This window comes from Sinocyclocheilus grahami, unplaced genomic scaffold (genome assembly GCF_001515645.1).
Source record: "Sinocyclocheilus grahami isolate Dianchi unplaced genomic scaffold, SAMN03320097.WGS_v1.1 scaffold28.1, whole genome shotgun sequence".
Classification (NCBI taxonomy): Eukaryota; Metazoa; Chordata; class Actinopteri; order Cypriniformes; family Cyprinidae; genus Sinocyclocheilus; species Sinocyclocheilus grahami.
This window is the reverse complement of record NW_015505207.1, coordinates 2,666,633-2,689,623: the sequence shown is the minus strand read 5'-3', so window position 1 is coordinate 2,689,623 and position 22,991 is coordinate 2,666,633. Positions and strand designations below refer to the sequence as shown.

General features: G+C 38.9%; 1 protein-coding gene across 2 annotated transcripts in view; it reads left to right on the top strand.

The window, feature by feature from the left end:
- The window catches only part of LOC107569793 (FTS and Hook-interacting protein homolog), a 33,537-nt gene extending 10,786 nt beyond the window's left edge, over positions 1-22,751 (top strand). Inside the window, exons 2-13 of one of the 2 annotated variants that reach the window (XM_016255952.1) lie at positions 7,511-7,985; positions 8,565-8,703; positions 8,816-9,078; positions 11,828-12,058; positions 13,330-13,575; positions 13,728-13,895; positions 14,049-14,128; positions 14,837-15,006; positions 15,109-16,419; positions 16,529-16,707; positions 17,079-17,241; positions 19,993-22,751. In XM_016255952.1, coding sequence (XP_016111438.1) covers positions 7,857-7,985; positions 8,565-8,703; positions 8,816-9,078; positions 11,828-12,058; positions 13,330-13,575; positions 13,728-13,895; positions 14,049-14,128; positions 14,837-15,006; positions 15,109-16,419; positions 16,529-16,707; positions 17,079-17,241; positions 19,993-20,303 — 3,390 coding nt within the window. In that variant the 5' untranslated portion in view covers positions 7,511-7,856 and the 3' untranslated portion in view covers positions 20,304-22,751. Of the gene's footprint in view, positions 1-7,510; positions 7,986-8,564; positions 8,704-8,815; positions 9,079-9,159; positions 9,621-9,732; positions 9,996-11,827; positions 12,059-13,329; positions 13,576-13,727; positions 13,896-14,048; positions 14,129-14,836; positions 15,007-15,108; positions 16,420-16,528; positions 16,708-17,078; positions 17,242-19,992 lie in introns of those variants that run through there. The other variant, XM_016255960.1, reaches the window with a different exon arrangement.
- Positions 22,752-22,991: the final 240 nt, after the last annotated feature.

Here is a 22,991-nt window from a genome sequence, read left to right as displayed (position 1 = left end):
CTAATTTAGATTAAAAACTGCTCATGGTGCATGTATGCAGCATCTTTGTTTGGATAATGATTAAAATGCAGTGGTTGCCTCCAATTTTAAATGGAAAGAGCACAGACAAAGCCTTAGTTTGTTTGTATGAAGAGATTTCTTTTATTTGTGTTACTTATTTATTTGATTTGGGGCTTGTTTTAAAATTTCAATGTAGTTTTGTTATTTACATTTACATTATATTTCAATTTAGTCATTTAGCAGACGCTTTTGTCCAAAGCAACTTACAAATGAGGACAATAGAAGCAATTAAAACCAACAAAAGAGCAGTAATATGCAAGTGCTATATTAGTATATTATTATAGTGTTGTATTTAAATTTCACAAAGAAATGTGCAGTATTTTGTCTAAGCAATAATAAAAGGACACATTTAATTTATAATTTGTCTTAAATCTCATTTTGTTAAAAAAAATAAAATAAATCATTAATCGAATCGAATAATGAAATCAAAATCGTGAATCTTTACATCCCTAACTTTGACACATGCAGTGCTCATGTTTATTCAACGAAGTCAAAGCCTTTTGGAAAATCTATTTGTGGTGGTGAGTTTTGATATTGTGGTGGCCCTCCACAAATAAATCAATGTATGGGAAACACTGATCTAAATATTAAAAATGAAACTTTCCTGCTTGAACTCTTTTATATGATCTGGGTGTCTTTAAAAAGTGTTTTGTTAGTTTGGTGTGTTTTCTCCTTTTGATGTTGCCATGTCTTAGTGCTTTTATAAAGAGAGCACATCTGCGCACCTTTCGGATAGCGCATCAAGAACCGGGTTGACTGGGTACTCGGTTCCACCGGTACTTAAAAAAACCTGGTACCGTAATGTTTTCAGTTTTTTAGTACCGAAGTACCGGGTCTTTTGACAACTCTAATTGTAATACAGTATACCGTGATAAAAGCATTAGTAATTAATCGCATGAAAATTTGATACCAGCATATCCCTAGTTGATAATAACATAGTCATTGCTGCTGCCACACAGTATGATTTGGCAGTGACATAACTAGTGAGTGAAGCAATAACTATGAGAGAGAGGCAGAGTATCAGAGGAGTAGTGGTCAGCTGGGCTGTGCGCACACTGAAAGACACTAAAGTAATTAAAGGAGAAACTATGCCAAGCTGTCGTACCGCCTCTTTGCTGGCTAGAAACTGTGCACTTGTAAGTAGATGTTGTTTGACTTGGTCTGGAACATTGGACCCTGCTGTAGTTGAATTTGTCTGTGACTCATACTATCCAATTTACAGTACCAAGAAGCCTTTGTATACTCTAGAGTTTGTGACACATGACTCCTCCCTTGTACAGGGGCCCTTCCTCAAGAGACAGCCTCTATAGCATTATGTCATTGGAATTGTGAACTGTCTTTCTTGGGATGAGGGAGTTCTCGTAGGGAAGGAAGCCTTATTTCTTGTCACGGTCAAGGAAGATTTTAGTGAATGGCAGGGTGGAGTGTCTGTATGTGTTTGGTGCTTCCTTGAAAATGGCTTTTGAATTTGTGTTTAAATTTTTTTACCCATTTCTCAAGTCTGTTTTTTTGTCCTCCCTTGTTGTTTGTACTGAAATTAAAGTCTCAAATACTAAAACAATATGAAGTGTCACTGGTTTTGATAACACAGGAAGTGTTGTTGCATTAGTTAAGACCACAGGAAGACGTGTGTGTGTGTAACATCAAAGAAAAACTACTGCTACAGATGTTTTTTTGCAGGTAGGTTTTCAGAAATGCCAGCTGAATGCATAGATGAATATACAGTAGGCTGCCACTTGCAGTATTTAGAGTTGTGAGTGCTTTTGCCTGTTGTATTATGGGTGCAGTTGTTTCACCAGACACCATATTTATTAGATGGTGAACCTGATCTGGATATCTACTTGTGTGCTGCATTTATGATTAAACCTTTCATTCCTTTCTGCTTTCAAGCATTAATTCTTTATCTCGGGGTGCTATGCTAACAAATTCTGGTTAGGAGCAAATACAAATTCTTTGCATGCTGTAGACCCATCAAAATAAAATGTTAGAAAATATTAAGCAGACAGTCTACGAATACTCTAATGACCGCTAGTTGACATGTAGTTGCAAAGTTACTTACTGTTAGTAGAATGTCTAAAGTGGACTATCAAAATAAAGTGTTACTGCAACTAGGGCTGTGCGATATAGCAAAAAAATTTATCAACGATATAATGTTTCATATCATTCAGTATCGATAATTATTGACTTTTTATAACCTTTTTTTAAAACAAAAAGCAATAGAATTTTTTTTATTTTATTTAACCACTGTATTTATAATTAACACAATTTATTGAGACAAACAACAAATATTTTTTGTTTTAACAATCAAACACAATAAAAATTAAACAAATATCTAATGTTTTATATGCAGATTAAATAGGTCTTTCTTGTATAGGTCTAATTGTCTCCCGAGGCCACAGGAGGGCCGCAATGAGCAAAATAATGCAGTGCATTTAGCAAGTAACTCTATAAAAACGTGCATTACGTCTACATTAACTCATAAAAATCAAATATAACAATTATGAACAAAACAGCATCATGTATTTATGCATTGCTTAATCCAAAGAGCCGAAGCGCCACTCAGACTGCATTTAAAAACATATGAAACGCAGTGAAAAGGAATAAACCTCCACAAATTCGTGACGTTTAAACTGTTTTAACTTTGCTTGGCTTTCTATACAACTCTTGTGTGAGACGCGAGTGCAGCAGTCATATTTGTCTGTCTAAAAATGCGCTGAATATGCATTCTGTGTGACTGGCTTGGTTTCGGTTTTAACCCATTCAAGATCTTCTCCGCATTGAGCCTCTATATTTCTCTAATATTTTGAATGCATAACACAGCAGCGGCGCATCTCGTGGGCTAGACTAACAAAACATTAAAATGCAACAACGTCACTTACATCACCACATCTCACGCACCACTGATGACACTCCCTGATGCACACCTAACATTCAAATGCAAATGTTTATTTTAAATTCGACTAATACTCACTCTTTATTCACAATCTCCTCATCACAGGCAGGCACAGCACTCATTTCAGCCTGTGTTTGTGTGTGCTGTCTGCGTCACTCATAGCACGTGCCTATATCGTGCACTATATCGATAATTTTTTCTATCGATATTGAAGGTGTACCGTCGATAAATATTGATACCGTTTGTGACGAGAGGGGCGGGGCCGAGAGCCGTGGGAACGGAGCGAGGCCGGTGGAGTAATTGCTAATGCGCGACACCTGCACCACTCACCGGTCTCACGGAGGAGCTCCGGAAGGATAAAGAGGAGGAGTGACGACCGTGTTAGACGAGAGAGGACCAGGCCTGGATTTTATTTTGTGTTTTGGTTTCATTTGTGCGCGGCAGTCGTCCGCAAGGGGCTGTCGCGCTATTTTGTGTTTATTTTATTATTAAAGTTTTCTTTGAGTGTTCGCCGGTTCCCGCCTCCTTCTTCCCGACCTACAAACATTGTTACACCGTTTTATCGCCCAGGCCTAAACGCAACATCTGTACGACCCGATTAATATTCACACCCTATACCATAACTTTGCTTCAAACATACATGCATGATGTGTTTTTGTCAGAAACGGCAAAATGGAATGAACAGACCCCAGGAGCCTTGATGTTCGTTTTCCCTTTTGCAAACGTGAGGATTGGGAGAGATGTGTAATAAAATGAATTTTTAATAAAATTCCAGAAATAAATGGTGTCTTTTTAAATAAAGTAAGAATTTATGCTACAGTGCAAAAGTTTGGGGTCTGTAAAAAAAAAAAAAAAGTTTTTGAAGTCTTTTATGTTCCCCAAGGCTACATTTATTTGAACACGAATACAATAAAAACAGTAATATTGTGAAATTATATTTTAATTTAAAATGAGTATTTTCTATAGTATATTTAAAAAAGGAAATTTATTCCAGTGGTGGCAACGCATCCGTTACTCCAGTCCCGGTTACGTTTGATCATTTGTCTCCTTGATCTCCTTGTCTCCTTTGTCTCCTTGAAACCTTTGAACAGTAGAGTATATATTAGAGATCGACCGATATGGGTTTTTCTATAACCGATGCCGATGTTTAGAGGTCAGGGTCAGCCGATGGCCGATATGTGCTGCCGATATCTTGAAGTTTTCCCCTTCATTTGCATGCTAAAATGTCACACTAATAATAAATGGATGCACAACATTTCTAAACTTAACATCATCATTTATTGAACACTGACTTGAACCGTCTCTCGAATCTTAATTTTGTGCACTGCACGGTGTTAAAATAAAATATTTATCCAAAGTTAACCAAACAAATCAATAAACTTACCAAGTATTAAATATATAAAACAGTTAATATATATATATATATATATATACTAAAACAATATGAAGTGTCACTGGTTTTGATAACAGGAAGTGTTGTTGCATTAGTTAAGACCACAGGGGAAGACATGTGTGTGTAACATCAAAGAAAAACTACTGCTACAGATGTTTTTTTGCAGGTAGGTTTTCAGAAATGCCAGCTGAATGCATAGATGAATATACAGTAGGCTGCCACTTGCAGTATTTAGAGTTGTGAGTGCTTTTGCCTGTTGTATTATGGGTGCAGTTGTTTCACCAGACACCATATTTATTAGATGGTGAACCTGATCTGGATATCTACTTGTGTGCTGCATTTATGATTAAACCTTTCATTCCTTTCTGCTTTCAAGCATTAATTCTTTATCTCAGGGTGCTATGCTAACAAATTCTGGTTAGGAGCAAATACAAATTCTTTGCATGCTGTAGACCCATCAAAATAAAATGTTAGAAAATATTAAGCAGACAGTCTACTAATACTCTAATGACCGCTAGTTGACATGTAGTTGCAAAGTTACTTACTGTTAGTAGAATGTCTAAAGTGGACTATCAAAATAAAGTGTTACTGCAACTAGGGCTGTGCGATATAGCAAAAAAATTTATCAACGATATAATGTTTCATATCATTCAGTATCGATAATTATTGACTTTTTATAACCTTTTTTTAAAACAAAAAGCAATAGAATTTTTTTTATTTTATTTAACCACTGTATTTATAATTAACACAATTTATTGAGACAAACAACAAATATTTTTTGTTTTAACAATCAAACACAATAAAAATTAAACAAATATCTAATGTTTTATATGCAGATTAAATAGGTCTTTCTTGTATAGGTCTAATTGTCTCCCGAGGCCACAGGAGGGCCGCAATGAGCAAAATAATGCAGTGCATTTAGCAAGTAACTCTATAAAAACGTGCATTACGTCTACATTAACTCATAAAAATCAAATATAACAATTATGAACAAAACAGCATCATGTATTTATGCATTGCTTAATCCAAAGAGCCGAAGCGCCACTCAGACTGCATTTAAAAACATATGAAACGCAGTGAAAAGGAATAAACCTCCACAAATTCGTGACGTTTAAACTGTTTTAACTTTGCTTGGCTTTCTATACAACTCTTGTGTGAGACGCGAGTGCAGCAGTCATATTTGTCTGTCTAAAAATGCGCTGAATATGCATTCTGTGTGACTGGCTTGGTTTCGGTTTTAACCCATTCAAGATCTTCTCCGCATTGAGCCTCTATATTTCTCTAATATTTTGAATGCATAACACAGCAGCGGCGCATCTCGTGGGCTAGACTAACAAAACATTAAAATGCAACAACGTCACTTACATCACCGCATCTCACGCGCCACTGATGACACTCCCTGATGCACACCTAACATTCAAATGCAAATGTTTATTTTAAATTCGACTAATATTCACTCTTTATTCACAATCTCCTCATCACAGGCAGGCACAGCACTCATTTCAGCCTGTGTTTGTGTGTGCTGTCTGCGTCACTCATAGCACGTGCCTATATCGTGCACTATATCGATAATTTTTTCTATCGATATTGAAGGTGTACCGTCGATAAATATTGATACCGTTTGTGACGAGAGGGGCGGGGCCGAGAGCCGTGGGAACGGAGCGAGGCCGGTGGAGTAATTGCTAATGCGCGACACCTGCACCACTCACCGGTCTCACGGAGGAGCTCCGGAAGGATAAATAGGAGGAGTGACGACTGTGTTAGACGAGAGAGGACCAGGCCTGGATTTTATTTTGTGTTTTGGTTTCATTTGTGCGCGGCAGTCGTCCGCAAGGGGCTGTCGCGCTATTTTGTGTTTATTTTATTATTAAAGTTTTCTTTGAGTGTTCGCCGGTTCCCGCCTCCTTCTTCCCGACCTACAAACATTGTTACACCGTTTTATCGCCCAGGCCTAAACGCAACATCTGTACGACCCGATTAATATTCACACCCTATACCATAACTTTGCTTCAAACATACATGCATGATGTGTTTTTGTCAGAAACGGCAAAATGGAATGAACAGACCCCAGGAGCCTTGATGTTCGTTTTCCCTTTTGCAAACGTGAGGATTGGGAGAGATGTGTAATAAAATGAATTTTTAATAAAATTCCAGAAATAAATGGTGTCTTTTTAAATAAAGTAAGAATTTATGCTACAGTGCAAAAGTTTGGGGTCTGTAAATTAAAAAAAAAAAGTTTTTGAAGTCTTTTATGTTCCCCAAGGCTACATTTATTTGAACACGAATACAATAAAAACAGTAATATTGTGAAATTATATTTTAATTTAAAATGAGTATTTTCTATAGTATATTTAAAAAAGGAAATTTATTCCAGTGGTGGCAACGCATCCGTTACTCCAGTCCCGGTTACGTTTGATCATTTGTCTCCTTGATCTCCTTGTCTCCTTTGTCTCCTTGAAACCTTTGAACAGTAGAGTATATATTAGAGATCGACCGATATGGGTTTTTCTATAACCGATGCCGATGTTTAGAGGTCAGGGTCAGCCGATGGCCGATATGTGCTGCCGATATCTTGAAGTTTTCCCCTTCATTTGCATGCTAAAATGTCACACTAATAATAAATGGATGCACAACATTTCTAAACTTAACATCATCATTTATTGAACACTGACTTGAACCGTCTCTCGAATCTTAATTTTGTGCACTGCACGGTGTTAAAATAAAATATTTATCCAAAGTTAACCAAACAAATCAATAAACTTACCAACCCATTTGAGCGCTCAGTCGTAACCTTCCATCACCACCGAAGTGTTTTATTTTAATTTTTTTTTATAAATGAACATAGCTTGATCTCAGCCAGTTGATCATGCTTGTACCTGACTTTAAATCAGCGCTACTAAACACGGATATCGGCCGATGCCGATATATTAAAAAAATGACAAATATCGGCCCGATATATCGGTCGACCTCTAGTATATATTAATCATATTATGTATGTTAATCGATTCTCAAAATAGTTGCTGCCCTAATGGAATTTATATTGTGTGCCCTTTCGATCTCCCTCAGAATCTAACCTTTATACTGACTGGCTGTACTGTTTTTGTTTTTATCTGCAGGTGTGAATGTGTCATCAATGACCTCTCGCTCTCTTTCTGTCCCTGCAGGTGTGTGTGGAGGAGTCTATGTATCGGTATGGAGTATAGTGCCGACAGCAAACTGGATGACAGGGAGTGCAGACAAGCCTCGCATGCTCACACACTGATCACTGGTGTACAGTGACTGTTGCTGCAGACTTCAGCAGGATTCCATCCTTTGTATGATTTTACCTCTTATTTCTTCAAGCTGGACTCTTAATTTCTTGATTTTTGGACGCCTTTTGTGAGCTGCCTTACCCCCCCCCCCCTTTCCCCTTTTCCCTTTTCTCTCCCTCTCCACACTTCTCTTCCCTCTCTCCCCTTCATTCTTCCCTGTTGACCTTTTGATCAAATTTGGATCAGCCTGTGCACTAAGATGAGTTGGCTGAGTCGTTTAAATCCAAGAGGTCCAGGCACTCAGACCAGTCGACATGCAGCCCCATCCAGCCCATGCACTGCCGACCCTGAGACTTGTCTTATGGTGTTTGAGAACCACTGGAGACAGGTGAGACACAGCATAGTCTTATTTTCTTTCATAATAATTGTGTAAATAAACTCCTTAAACTGCAATCATGTAAATTGAATTTTGTGCTTTTACTTGTTAACGAAGTATGAACTATCAGTCAGAGGGCAGAAGGCATGTAGTAGATTGTGTACAACAGGTTTTTCAGCAAAGTTTTGATTGTTGATGAAACAGCTTACAAATTCATGTATCAAACATGATAATGTGGGCTTTATAGGGTTAAAATTAATGCTCTGCATGCTGCTCTGACTAAAAGGCTCATAATTGTCTTTCCTTATTAATAAGGCAAAACACTTGGTTTATTTGCTTGGTTTGTAATTTGGAAATGTGTGTTTTATGTGAAAACAAATGCCTTTATAGTTTTATGTCTTTAGGGCATGTCAGTAACCTTTTATGCTCAAATATAATGCATACAGTAGGTACACCCACACATCAGCAGGTTTTCCTCCTTAGTGTCAGTGCTCTCTTATTTGGATTGTTTTCAACTACATCAATATAGACACCTTTTCCTCTTTGACCTTGCCACAAATAGAATTTAACTGTTCCTTGTCTTTTTGTCAGGTGTCAGGGGTGTTGAAACAGAGAGAGTCTTCAGTGGGCGGTTATGCCGATGATCTCACTGCAGTTCGCAATCACACAGATCAGATGCTGTGCCTGCTAGCTGAAGAGAGACCAGCAGGGGGAGACATTGAATCACCAGGTTAAAACACTCTCCTGTGAGCTCGATGGAGCATACATTTGTGCTGTTTCACAGTTTAGTGTAATATATGAGAGGCTGCTTTATGTGACAATGGATTGTGAAATGTCTGCAGCAATGGGTCCTATTCTGGAGATGGTGGTGGCAGAGAACATCCTTGATGAGTTGGTACAATGGCATTTGCGCCGTGGTCTGGCTCCAGACAGCCAGCTGGAGCTGTTGAAATTGTTTGAGATGCTGATCGGACAGTCACATCAGCCCCTGCTCCTGCACAGTCCAGTGCTACAACCGCTCCTAAGCCTGCTGGGAGCATGTGTGGATCCCCAGCTGGGCTGCCCTGCTGCCCTAGAGTCCAGCCTCGTACTGCTGCTAAATCAGGTGAGATGAAACAGAGCTTACAAATTCATGTATCAAACATGATAATGTGGGCTTTATAGGGTTAAAATTAATGCTCTGCATGCTGCTCTGACTAAAAGGCTCATAATTGTCTTTCCTTATTAATAAGGCAAAACACTTGGTTTATTTGCTTGGTTTGTAATTTGGAAATGTGTGTTTTATGTGAAAACAAATGCCTTTATAGTTTTATGTCTTTAGGGCATGTCAGTAACCTTTTATGCTCAAATATAATGCATACAGTAGGTACACCCACACATCAGCAGGTTTTCCTCCTTAGTGTCAGTGCTCTCTTATTTGGATTGTTTTCAACTACATCAATATAGACACCTTTTCCTCTTTGACCTTGCCACAAATAGAATTTAACTGTTCCTTGTCTTTTTGTCAGGTGTCAGGGGTGTTGAAACAGAGAGAGTCTTCAGTGGGCGGTTATGCCGATGATCTCACTGCAGTTCGCAATCACACAGATCAGATGCTGTGCCTGCTAGCTGAAGAGAGACCAGCAGGGGGAGACATTGAATCACCAGGTTAAAACACTCTCCTGTGAGCTCGATGGAGCATACATTTGTGCTGTTTCACAGTTTAGTGTAATATATGAGAGGCTGCTTTATGTGACAATGGATTGTGAAATGTCTGCAGCAATGGGTCCTATTCTGGAGATGGTGGTGGCAGAGAACATCCTTGATGAGTTGGTACAATGGCATTTGCGCCGTGGTCTGGATCCAGACAGCCAGCTGGAGCTGTTGAAATTGTTTGAGATGCTGATCGGACAGTCACATCAGCCCCTGCTCCTGCACAGTCCAGTGCTACAACCGCTCCTAAGCCTGCTGGGAGCATGTGTGGATCCCCAGCTGGGCTGCCCTGCTGCCCTAGAGTCCAGCCTCGTACTGCTGCTAAATCAGGTGATTGACAGGCAGATGCTGACACCTGTTTGAACTAGGGATGCACCGAATGTTCGGCAACTGAATAAGCGAAAAGACCGAATAAATTGGACCGAACAATGACGTGATGCGATCAAATAGAGGCACACGCTAATGCAACAAACATGACGGCAGTGTGTAAACAGCTGTCCGAGAAAGACGAAAAATCATTACAAGCACCGACAGCAAGAGACTGTTTTAGTACTGCATCGCATGTCTTCGATGAGAAGAGGAAGGGTGGTTGTTGCTGGTTACTGTATGATGATTAAAATCGCGAATGCCCTTAAACAATTAAATAAACTGGAGAATGTTATGTTTTCTAATACATGCAGGAATTGCATGTGTTCAAACAGGGTTCAAAGTCCAAAGCGCGAGGGAAATCTGCGCTGAAACTGTGTTACTCGTCAGCTGCTCGGTAACATTTTTATGAATTTTTACAAGGCATGTGACAATGCGATACGTGCAACAAACATCTTGCCAAATTCGTAATGAGAATCATTTGTCAACCGAAAGAAGCACTGAGGTCTTCCTGCGGGTTTCTGCCAAAATATAAGTTGAGAAAAAGCAAGAACTCCATCAACATTAATAAATGTTATTATTGTCATTTTACTGTTGCTCTGTAAAATAAAATAAAAAATGAAAATAATAATTACAACAGCTCTATTAAAACATTTATTGTAACATTTACACATAGTGTTCAGACTAGGATCTATAATATTTTCTAATGTTTTAAAAGAAGTCTCTTCTGCTCAGCAAGGCTGCATTTATTTGTAAGGCAAAAATACATGCCTGATTCAAGAAGGGGGTCTAAAAAATGGCCAAAAAATATTATTTTACTAACTTATTAATTTTAAGTTAAGTTGTGTTTTATTGGTATAATGTCTGCTAGAATGCTAAAAGAAATTCAGTGATAAGTAAATTTTTTTAAATTGTTGTTTTGTAAATGATTTTTTTCTTTGAAAAGCAAGACAAAACAGTAAAAAGCACATTTTGGGTATTTCATTTATGCAATGGTGAAAAAATTGGCAAAATGGGGGGAAAAACATGAAAAACCATGTTCGGTATTCGGCCTTTGGCCCAGTGTTTCATTTTGTTCGGCTTCAGCCAAGAATTTTCATTTCAGTGCATCCCTAGTTTGAACCATTTATTGTTAGTCATGACCAGGCCTGCACAGAACCTGCTCTGCAGACTCGTCATTTGTGCATTTTCCCATATTTAAATTGATTCCACAGAATTTTGCAGATTACAATCATTGAACCGGTCTTTGTCCTTGAGTTCCATTAGTTCCAGAGTCAACATTTTTGGAACAACATTTATGACAACCAATCAAATTGAGCTTAGAACCTGGTTACACATTTTTCCTGTAATTTAATGGTTAGGTTATGAAGTTTTGGGTTAGGGGTCTGGATTGGGTTAGAACTTATTTTTCTGACAGGAATATTTTTCCAGGACCAACAAAACATTCTGCAAAATTAGAATATGTGATTACAATCCGCACAGAAACAAAACTCCATGTTGGTCTTCTCAAGACTCAAAATATTTGACAGATCTTGACATAAACCATCCTTGCTATTTTACAATTCTCCACTCAAATGAGGAGTAAAACTAATTATTTAAATTAGTTGCAATTGGTCTCTGGGTTTTTTTCCCCAAATGGAAATGCTCTAATTAGTTATTTGAAAAAGCAGGCCAGAAATTTCATATGAACCCAAGCATGAAGGGTGCATACAGCTGTAATGTACAATGATTTTGTGCATAATTTAATATGAATGTGTTTTCCTAATTTGTAACTAAATAATGTTGGTTTGTGTCAGGTATGTGTGTGCATGGCGAAGGAAACTGCAGTTTTGGAGTTGATATTTAGGTGTGGACCGGTACAGCAGGGTCCCACTAACCTGCTGATCTTCTCCCTGTTGGTGCCATTTATTCATCGAGACGGCTCTCTGGGGCAGCAGGCCCGTGATGCGCTGCTGCTCGTCATGGCAACCTCTGCCAGCAACCACGCTGTTGCACGTCACATCGCAGAGAACTCCTACTTCTGCCCAGTAAGCATGAGTGTGTTGTTGTGTATCCTCCTGTTTTTCTGTTAGCATGTCTTTATTAATATATCCTTTCTGTTCATGTTATGATGTGCCTTTTTTGTTTGTGCCATTCAATTGAAATGTCGTTTGTTCATTTCTTGAGTGCCTCTTGGAGCTGTTTCAGTGGAGATATAAAGTCCTGTAGTACAGGGGTTCTCAAACCTCTCCATGAAGTACCCCCAGCACTGCACGTTTTGTATATCTCCCTATATCTGACACACCCACTTCAGGTCTTGTAGTCTCCACTAATGAGCTGATAAGTTGAATCAGGTGTGATAGATGAGGAAGACATACAAAATGTGCAGGGCAGCGCAGGGGGTACTCCAGGACAGTTTGAGAACCACTGCTGTAGTATTTTCTCTGGGTTGCCATTGGCTACTGTGGAATGAAAAGGCCATTTGTCGTCTGCAGTTGTGCTACAGTTTTGGACTCAGTTGGGTTCAGTGGATGTGCTGCTTTCCCTCTCCTCTGTCCTCTTTTCTCTTGAGAATAATATGAGCATTCATCTGACCCACTTAACACATGCAACTGGAGGTCTCATCTAGGACTCCATGCTGCAGTGCTGCAGTACTTCTCAACATTTTCCTCTCTCACTTTATTTATTTTATTATTTTTTTATGCTAGAGATGCATAGGTCCAGCTGTTAGTTTCTTTGGTGGCCTGTTTTGTGGCTCTAGAAGACATGATGAAGTTCCAGATATAAAACTAGCCCTGATGTGAATGATGTTCTTCACCATACTTGAGCATTAATGTGTTTACCATATTCAGTGAATGTTCACATTTGATAATCCAGTAATTTCAATAGAAATCCTTGTGGTCAGGAAATTGCAAATTAGTCTCCATTTTGGAGTCTACATTTTGCTGAATTTTCATTAAAGTGAGTGTATCATTATTCCTGGCTAAGATGTTGGAATAACAATAACTGCTTGAAATTAGAGCTGTACTTTTTTGTTGTAGTTGAGCAAAAAAAAAGGGAAGATCCTTTGTGTTACAGTGATTTTACCATAATGTGTTAGTACAAAGGGTGAAGCAGCGGTGAACTTAATGTTTATTTACAACTTATACAGTTCATTTGTCAAATAGATTTGTTGCAACTTGTCAAATGTATAGGCTTCATTTGCTGTGTTTTCAGATGTGCATATTGCAAATGTTGTTTCATTCCGTTTATATTTAAAATGCAGAGATTGCTTGGTGAACTTTATGAAAATGTTGGCACCTATTGTTCTGTTTCCCAGGTGCTAGCGACAGGGCTGAGTGGACTGTATTCATCCCTGCCACGGAAGATTGAGGTACGGGGCGACGACTGGCACGCCCTGCGGAGGGAGGACTGGATGGGCGTCTCCTCTCTAGTGCTTTTCATGAACAGTCTTGAATTCTGTAACGCTGTAGTACAGGTGGCACACCCTCTTGTGCGCTGCCAACTCCTTGACTACCTCCACAATGGCTTCCTGGTTCCAGTCATAGGCCCCGCTCTGCACAAGGTGAACCACACTGAACTGAGCTGAAGATGTGAGCCATATTTGGCGTAGATGGCAGTTTCCATATTCATTATAAAACAATGTTTTGAATAGTATTTGTTTTCTCTTATTTTGATTTCTCTCTCTCTCTTTCTCTTTCATGGTTCCTCTGTCAGTCGTCAGTAGATGAGATGATAGCAAGCACGGCATATCTGGACTTGTTTTTACGCAGTATCACAGAAACTTCCCTCCTTAAGACCTTCCTGTGCTTCATTCTGTTGCATCGCCATGACAACAACACCATCCTTGATACACTACTCACACGCATCAGCAGCAATTCACGGGTTAGTTTGGCACATGCTACAGCTAGGGTGCATGTATAGATAGAAAAGACACTGTTTTGTCAGTGCTGTAGACTTAGCATTGAAGAAGCAGTATATTCCTGGGAATGTGGCGTGACTAAAGTTGCATTGTTTTTTCTTTCCCTCTCTTTGAAGCTGTGCATGGTCTCTCTGAGTCTGTTCAAGACATTGCTCAGTCTCAACTGTGAAGACCTCATGCTCCAGCTTGTTCTCAGGTATTTTGTGTGCTTGGGTGTGTGACTCAATTTGCAATCAAGAAAGCCTACAAAATAAGCTTTGGCTGTTTATAGATGGATTTGGACAATGCATTTTGCAAATTGCAATGCATTACATAGACCACCGTTAAAGGTTTAGGGTCAGTAAGATTTTTTTAAAAGAAATTAAATACTTTTATTTCACAATGATGCATTCAATTGATCAAAAGTGACAGTAAATACATAATGTTACAAGTGATTTCTATTTTAAATCAATTTTAAATAAAATTGTCATAGTTGCCACAAAACGATATTATTTCAACATTGATGTTATTAATAGGAAATGTTACTTGAGTGCCAAAACTACATATTTCTGTAATTTATGGGCCATGTGACACTAATGACTGGATTAATGGCTTCTGAAAATTCAGCCTTGCCATCACAGGAATAAATGACATATTAAATTATAATAATTTTTGGACAATATTACTGTTTTTACTGTATTTTTGATCAAATAAATGCAGCCTTGGTGTGCATAAGAGACTCCTTACAAAATACTTTTTTGTTACCAACGATAGTGTAGATCCTATATTTGTGTCATATATAGTAGGATTCTTATTTGTGGGTTTTATTAAGCATTTGATATTGCTCATACTTGGGCGAAAGAGACTAAAATAATAATTATTTGTGTGTAAAAAATAAAAAAGTTTATTTAATGTTTGTCTCTAGGTATCTGTTGCCATGCACACATGTAATGCTGAGTCAGCGAAGGGCAGTCAGAGAAACAGACCTCTATGGCAAATCAGCTGACAAGTTCCTTTCCCTCATACCAGAATGCTGCCGAATCACTGCAGCACCCTCTAGTGAGCGGGATGATGAACCTGCCTTTTGGGGAAAGGGTAAGCCTGTGTCAGGCACATTTACAGATGTGCTTTTAGACTGCACTGAAAAAACTTTCTGCTGTTCATGCCTACAAAATGTATTTTCTCTCCGTTTTTCAGTGCTAGGTAGTCCCACTTCAGAGTCACCGGTTCACCCAAGACCCAGCACTCCTTCCCGCCTCGCTCTCTTTATTCGACAGCAAAGCTCAGGAGGCCAAGCCAACCCCCCCTCGTCTGGCTCGGAGAATGCTCCCTCTTCTCCTCGTGGTAGTGTTTCCTCCCCGCTGTCTCCTGACAGCCCCATGCACCAACTCCAAGACGCTTCAGAAGGAGAGACTGGCTACCTGGAGTACCTGCGTGATGCTCGGAAGGGTATTGAGCTCTGCTCCTGGGCCTGTCGAGACTGGTCAGCCCCTTACGATGGAGAAAATCCCTCTCCAAACTCTGCTGATCCTCCACCTCCCGCTCCTTCGTCCAACCCCTCCCTCAGTATGGTACAAGAGCATTTCTCCATAATGGACCCCGCTCAGCAGAGGGCAACAGTGGTGGCTGCAGCATGTGCCGAGTGGAGCAGTTCAGATCGAGATAGTGGAGAGTGGGATGTTACCATCAGCAAGAACTGTATCAGTCTCACACCCCGCAGTAAGAAACACAGCCTTCTTCCCAGTTCTATACCTCTCCAATCTTCTTCTTCTGCATCAGTCTCTACAGAAATAACAGGTGCTGTGGAAACCGTATCCCAACACTCTCATTTGGCACCTCATCCAGCGCTCTATAATGGTATGGGGCAGGTGGAGCTCACAGAGAGTGTGGATGAGAGAATGGAAGTTAAGAAAGTGAAAAGGGACTCTGATGTAAATAACAGCGTGGTGGAGTCGGGGATGAACGGGTCGATGGGTATGTGCCCGGTTGACTACAATGTTTTACACGAAGGATCGGCAATGAAATCATCTCAGGTGCAGGTGAAGCCACATCTGCAACATCAAACCTCCGTGCCCTCTTCTACCCAAGAGTGTCTGCAAAGCGAGAGCCAGAGATTATCTCCTGTTCCTGCCTCGACCGAGACTTCCACAGTTCCCCGTGAAAGCAGGGGTCCGGAGTCCGTTGAGCGTCTGATTGAGGAGTTGCTGGAGCAGGCGCCGTCGGAGCCATTGTCTGGAGACTCGAAATCCCAGGGAATCAGCATTGAGGCTTTTCACCAGGAGCTGAAGGAGCTGGAGGAACATGTAAGGGAGAGGAGGGTTCTTTCACGCAGCTCGGAGGAGTCTTCTCGGGAATCTCGCACTGCTCCTGCTCCCAGCCTGACAGATGAGGACTGTCTTCCAGTGGAGACTGAGCAGTGCTCCAGTGAAACGAAGCCTGACAGCTCTGCCCCTGGGGTGTTTAGCCCCGCACGACCCCTCGGACAACCTCTTGCTCAACCGTACACAGGTTCTCGATGTAGAGATGACCAAATTAAAGATTTGAGTGCTTATGTTACTTGTGCAAGTTCAGCAAGTGCTAACCATAAGTCACTGGTTCCGCTTCTCCCTCTGTGTAGGTCCATTTATAACAGTCCTGTTCAGTAAACTGGAGAGTATGATGCAGAACTCCCTATATGTGAACATTTTGCTGACGGGTGTTGTGTTCCAGCTGGCCTGTTACCCTCAGCCTCTCCTCCGCTCTTTCCTTCTCAACACCAACATGGTGTTTCAGCCAAGTGTTAAATCACTCATTCAGGTAATGCAGCAATGCATAACGTAGAAATATGACAAATCCATCTGCATGACTGCTTAATATAAAATATGCAAAGACTGAATCACTTTCAGTTGCTCTTTTTATTGGTTTGTACATTTTCTGATAAAAAATATGAAATCAGAATTGATTTTAAATACTCAAAAACTGCCTTTTGTGTCATTGGCACCTTTTTGAGCTTTTATGGTTTAAAAAATATAAGCTGTTTAATGTTTTAGGGATAAAGTTTGAGTAAGCAATTAATTTAAAATTTGATTTGACTGGAACTTAAGTTTATAAACAAATGCATTGCATCAAAAAGATTTTTTTAAAAATGTTGATTTTTACTTTGACTCCTTTTTCTTTCGACTCTTCAGGTGCTAGGATCAGTAAAAAATCGCATTGAAGTATTTGCAGCAGCACACGAGGATTTCCCTGCCATGTTAAGAAAGGCTCGCCGCTTTCTGGTTGCAAGAGGAAAGTTAGACTGGTCTGACTCACCCATGGGAGTGCCCAACCTCCGTCGTTCAGACTCATTAAGTAGGTGGATGAAAGGGAATGAACATTCTCAGGAACAAAAACAAGAGATCATGTTTTTTTGATGTTTTGATGTGACATGTTTTTGTGACTTTCGCCTTTGTAAAGGATAATACACACTCCACACGGTCATATCACACACTAAGCCTTGAATGATATTTTGAATATAAGACCATACAAAATCCTAAATATATTAAATAGTATAACAGAAATCTTATTGGACATTTAAAGGGGTCTTAATTTTGGGAACAGAAAGCAGAAATTATTAAAATTCATGATTGAATTTATTCTGATTGCTGCACGCTCAAAGTCAAAATATGGCGTTATTGAGCATTCTACAGTCTCGTGTTTTCAGAGTAGTTCACAGTCAATGAATACCTTGCATCTATGCCAAGCAATTGGTTATGATCTGCTTTCGGTGAATTAAAAACAATGTTTACTTTATGGGTTTTATATTGTAATGTTGTAGATCAGTGTTTCTCAACCCTGGTCCTGGGCGCTCCCCCAGCACTGCACATTTTGTGTGTCTCCCTAATCAAACACACCTGATTCAACTCATTAGCTCATTAAAAGAAACTCCAGGACCTGAAATGGGTGTCAGATAAGGGAGACATACAAAATGTGCAGTGTTGGGGGCGCTCAGGACCAGGGTTGAGAAACACTGTTGCAGATGGTTGTAAAAGTGCAGATCTCCCTTATACAGCATGAGAAGCTGGAAGGCGTAAACCATAGACAATTTCAATTAAGAGTCCTGTGTATTTCAGACTTGTTTATAATTAAAAGTCCTGCATTATGCATAAAAAAAATTCAGGATATTTTTGGTATTTTGTTTACACAAACTATATAATTTAATTCAACATAAGCTCTTATGTGGCTTCTCTCTGAGCTGCCCTGTCCCAGGAAGACATATTAAACATTATTATAGTATCAGAAAAATCCATGTATGTATTAATTAGTGCTGTCAATCAATAAAAAAAACAAAAACTAATTAATCACATTTTTTTCCTGAAATTTAATCACGATTAATCCCACCTAACATTAAAGTTTTTAAATGTACTTTTTTATTGCAATAATTGCACATTCAATCTTCAAATTAATGTTGAAACAACATAAAGATAGTATTTTTTAATATTTGTTTAATGGCATCTTTATGACTGAAGGCCAGTATCACTGATACCAATACTACTGATGTCTCTAGGAAATAGTTTTTTCCCCCTAATATTTAACCATTGACTATAGCCGTTCAGCATTACAGTATAATTGAGAGCTGTCAATTTTAACATTTATTAGAATTTACCTGTGCCCTTCAAAATTTAATAAAGTTATGAAACATGAAATTCTAAATTAAATATAGATGAATCCTTAAAGTGGTGGTTCATTGCGATTTCACTTTTTTTAATGTTAGTTAGTGTCTAATGTTGCTGTTTGAGCATAAACAATATCTGCGGTTCTTAATACTGTTCCTCGCGTCCCCCTGCTCTGCACACGATCTGCATCTCTCTCTCTCTCTCTCTCTCTTATTCAGATCATCAGCTCAGCTCTGTTCCATTTATACACTTATTTTCACATGGCTATGAGAAGCGTTAAACATGGACGTGCGTGCAGTTGCCATACTGTATTAAAGCTTCAATCAGGATAAAACTGTATATTAAAAGCTAACATAAGCAGTAGCATTTACAAATAACAGTGTATCTAAAAGAGACAACAAAAAACATAGGCCTACCATTAAAAGCCATGCTTGCACAGGTTCTGCATGATCCTCTTCAGTAATATCCTCTGTTTCTCAATCGGGCTCAAACTGATAAGCGATATTAAGGACGCAGCTGTTTATAATATAACCGGAGCACATGCCGCCAAGGTGAGGGGCGGGACAATTAGACGCGCACTAGAGGCGGTTTAGCCAATCACAACACACTGGGCTAGCTAACCAATCAGAGCCCATCGCGTATTTCTGAGGGAGAGGCTTCATAAAAGAAGGAAATGATCAGCCCGTTTCTCTGAGAAGGTACAGAGCGGTTTGGAATAAAGGTAAATTATGTGAAAAAATTGTTAAGCATTAACATGTTAGACTGCACCCCAAAAACACAATCAAGCCTAGAAGAAACCCAGTGAACCACCCCTTTAAAGCTACAACAGTTATTGATTTCCCCCCCTTTTTTTGTTCTTTGATTAACAGACATCACAGCAGCTGGGTTATTAGGTTATTTTGGCTGCTATAACTTTGAGTTGCCACTGCTAAACGTGACATGGAACTGACATACATAGTTCCGCATCTAAATAAATGCAATTCTTGTCAAGAAAAAAGAAAGAAGCAGCAGTTGTGAGTGGGGTGGCCAACTAGCTCCGCCCCTGCGTAAATTGCGTTAAATATTTTAATATAATCACCTTTAACATGCTAATTTTGACAGCACTAGTATTCATATATTAGAACATAAACCAATGTCAGTACATGGGTATACTGTATATTGAGTAAAATATGTCTTCAGTATTTGCTCCGTATATAAACACACAATATTAATTTTATTTGTGCAGAAGACCTGTCTCAGAAGAGGTCTTAAAGTCTAACATTTGATTTAAAAAAAACTCTTCATATACCCTGAGAATTTGCCATTATGTTCAGTCAATTTAAAGGAGACATTTCACTTACCTTTCAACTCATTTTTGAAACGGCCTAAAGAGGAATTATAATGCAGAAGAAAACTTACTAACTTATTTCTTTTCTTTCTTCTCTCTGTCTCTCTTTCTCTCCCACAGTTAAAAGCCGAAAACCATCTCTGGGCGATCTTATCCTGAGGCACACCAACAGTCCTACGAGAGCTCGACATGCAGCTCAGTTGGCCTTGGCCCACGTGAGAGACGGAGGGCAGTCTCTGCACAGTGCTTTGTTTCGGGGCGGTGCAGCCAGTGGGGGCTCTGGCCTGGAGAAGCAGGCAGAGGCACTAAGGGTGAAAAACGCAGTCTACTGTGCTGTTATTTTCTCAGAGTTTCTCAAAGAGCTAGCAGCTCTTGCACAGGAGCATGCTGTAGCCCTGCCCTTCCCACCTAGTCAAGGCACTGAGGAATAACACCAGGCCAAAATGTTCCTCTATACTTGCTTTATCCACTGTTCCCGGCACTGAGCTGTAGACTATTATATCCCTGAGAATTTTCAAACAAAGTATTTTTTTCAAGGGACATAATGCACTCAAAGAGACAGGAAAAATCAGTTGATCATAAAAGTAAAGAGAGAGGACATCTCTTGTTAATAATCTCATGTTCATAATGTCGTTTTTTTTATTGTACAGGACCATTTATCCATTAAGCTTTAGGAAATTGTGCATCTAAATCTTGTATATAGTCTATATAAAATATCTATGTGTATAATGATTTTTGTACACTCAGAGAGACTTGCATCCTTTAAGCTGGAGGAATTTGGCCGTAAACTTGCACTCCCTACGTTTCTAAGTCATTTCAGAGACTAGCTAAAGTAGACACACTACACACGGTTCTTTTAAACTTTTATGGGTGCGGAAGTACCATTTACATTTTTAGCAATGTCGAACGGTTATTTTCTCTTTTATAGAAATATAGGTCTGTGAGATCACACCAGGATCAATCAGAAATAATCATCTGGCCATTTTCAAAGGACGAGATGTCAGATATTGTTTACCAATCACAAGCTGGGCAATAGGTCCTCGATATCGGGGATTTGCCCCTTTATTGACATCTCTGAAAAATCAACAAGTGACAAAATGTTCAAGTTCTGCCAAACTCTAGCACAAATCTTCTTGTCCAACAACTAGAGTGACGTTAGAGCCCGTAAAGAGGGGAGAGGGTTCAGCAGCACATTTTCTAGGATGTTCATTTCTGGACGTTTTAGGGAAATGCAAATGGTACATTCACCTAGCATGACATTACATATCCTCTTTCGTTTTTTTGGGAAAGGCACTGATTTTTCTGCCCACAAAGATTTCCTTTACTGGATGTTAGCGTCCCTTTTGGCGTCTGACTAGGTGCTAATGTCTTAAATATTTGGCTGGTATGAGCATAGAAAAGCTTGCTTAATAATTACCTGTCCCTTTAAGGAGTGAGCCAAGTTATGTCAATCATAAGCCATCTTAGTGTTGAATCAAAGTGTTTTTTTTTCTGTTCACTACTTGATTTTGCTAGTGTTATGGAGTATGAGTGAATTCATAGTGGAAACGCCATGCCACTTTTTAATTTGTTTATTGCCAAAATACTTTAGACACTTTAATTTTCAGAATGGAAGTTAGGACATGCATGTGCATAAGTTTTGTGAGTGTTATTTTTTTTTTTCCAGTATCATTTTTGGCCCTTGTGTCTTAAACACTTATGCTGATCTGAAATCATCCATCCAAGAGCTTTTATCATGCAAAGCCAGATGCACATTACCTCAGTTTACTTTTTCTTTCCATGCAGTGTTGTTTCTGCTTCACTTGTGTTCAGTAATTCTGTTCGATCAAATATGCTTTTTGATCAGTTTCTAGATGTAAGAGCAGACAATTTGAAAGGCGGTTATATATTATTTTCTAGTTGCTAAATTGTCAATCCATCCATTTTCCCCTCCTTATCTATCCACCCATCCACAGAGGGTCTGTGTGGAACATTAGTTTGATGCTTCTCTGCTTTTGTTAGTTGAAATATGAAATGTTTAGCATGCAAATTCCATATTTAAGGATAATGGTAGACCATGTTAGTGTCAAAAAATAGTTTGTGCTTTCCTTGAAACATGCTCTGATGTCTGTGTGGGTGAGAGATGAAATGGAAAGGATAAAGAGCAAGAGGTTGAATGAAGAAACGGTACATATATGTTAGGGTTCGTTTATCTCTATGGAGACAGCGGTTATTATACTTCCTTTCAGTTTCTAAGTTAGAAATCAAATAGGCCTATACAACTGATGTGTCGTAAGATACCAATGCACAAGAAATGCCCATTGTTTTTATGATGCAATTATATGCCTGATGTGGAGCAGATAGCATGTTTTTTTCTTTTTATACATAAGTGTTTGGTATGATTTTGGGAAAATTTAAAAAATCAGGAGCTCATTGATTGTGTGTGCTTGTTATTGAAAACTGTTTGTTTGATCAGTATACATTGCACGATTTTTAAGTTGATTTTTCTGTATTTGGTTTTCTCTTTATTTTTTCTTTCACTGTCCATTTTTTGGAATGAAATGTTGATGTTGACAAGGACTTCTGCAGCTTGTTATCTATGCAAACTGGTTTCCGTGTTTCTGAGTAAGTGAAGATGGTTAAACCTTTGGGGACAAACACAAACTAAATGTACAATCCAGAACCCCACTCTTCAATAATTGACTTATCCCTTATCAATTCAGTAATCTACTGGACTGTATGGAAACTCGTGCAAAATGATGAATGTTATCAAAATATTTTTCTATATATAAAATGGAGGAGGAGGAAAGTGGAACTGAATGGAGATTTAAATCAACGATAAAACCTTCAAAGACAAACACTAAAAGGGAATGTTTTTATTAATTTATAAATGTTTTACCTGGCAATACCTTTGGCTTCTTTGTCTTTATTTCTGAGAAGTTTAAAAAGGTGAGATCTTCTGTCATTTGTTTTAATTTAGATGTGGTTGATTGCAAATACATTAGAAATAATGATTAAAAAAATGTATATGAAATGTAAACAAAATGAGCACATCTCCTGAATACACAATTTAGACTTTCTCTGATCTGTTGCTTGGACTTAGATGAATCAGGATTTTAAAAATAAATGACACTGTTTTG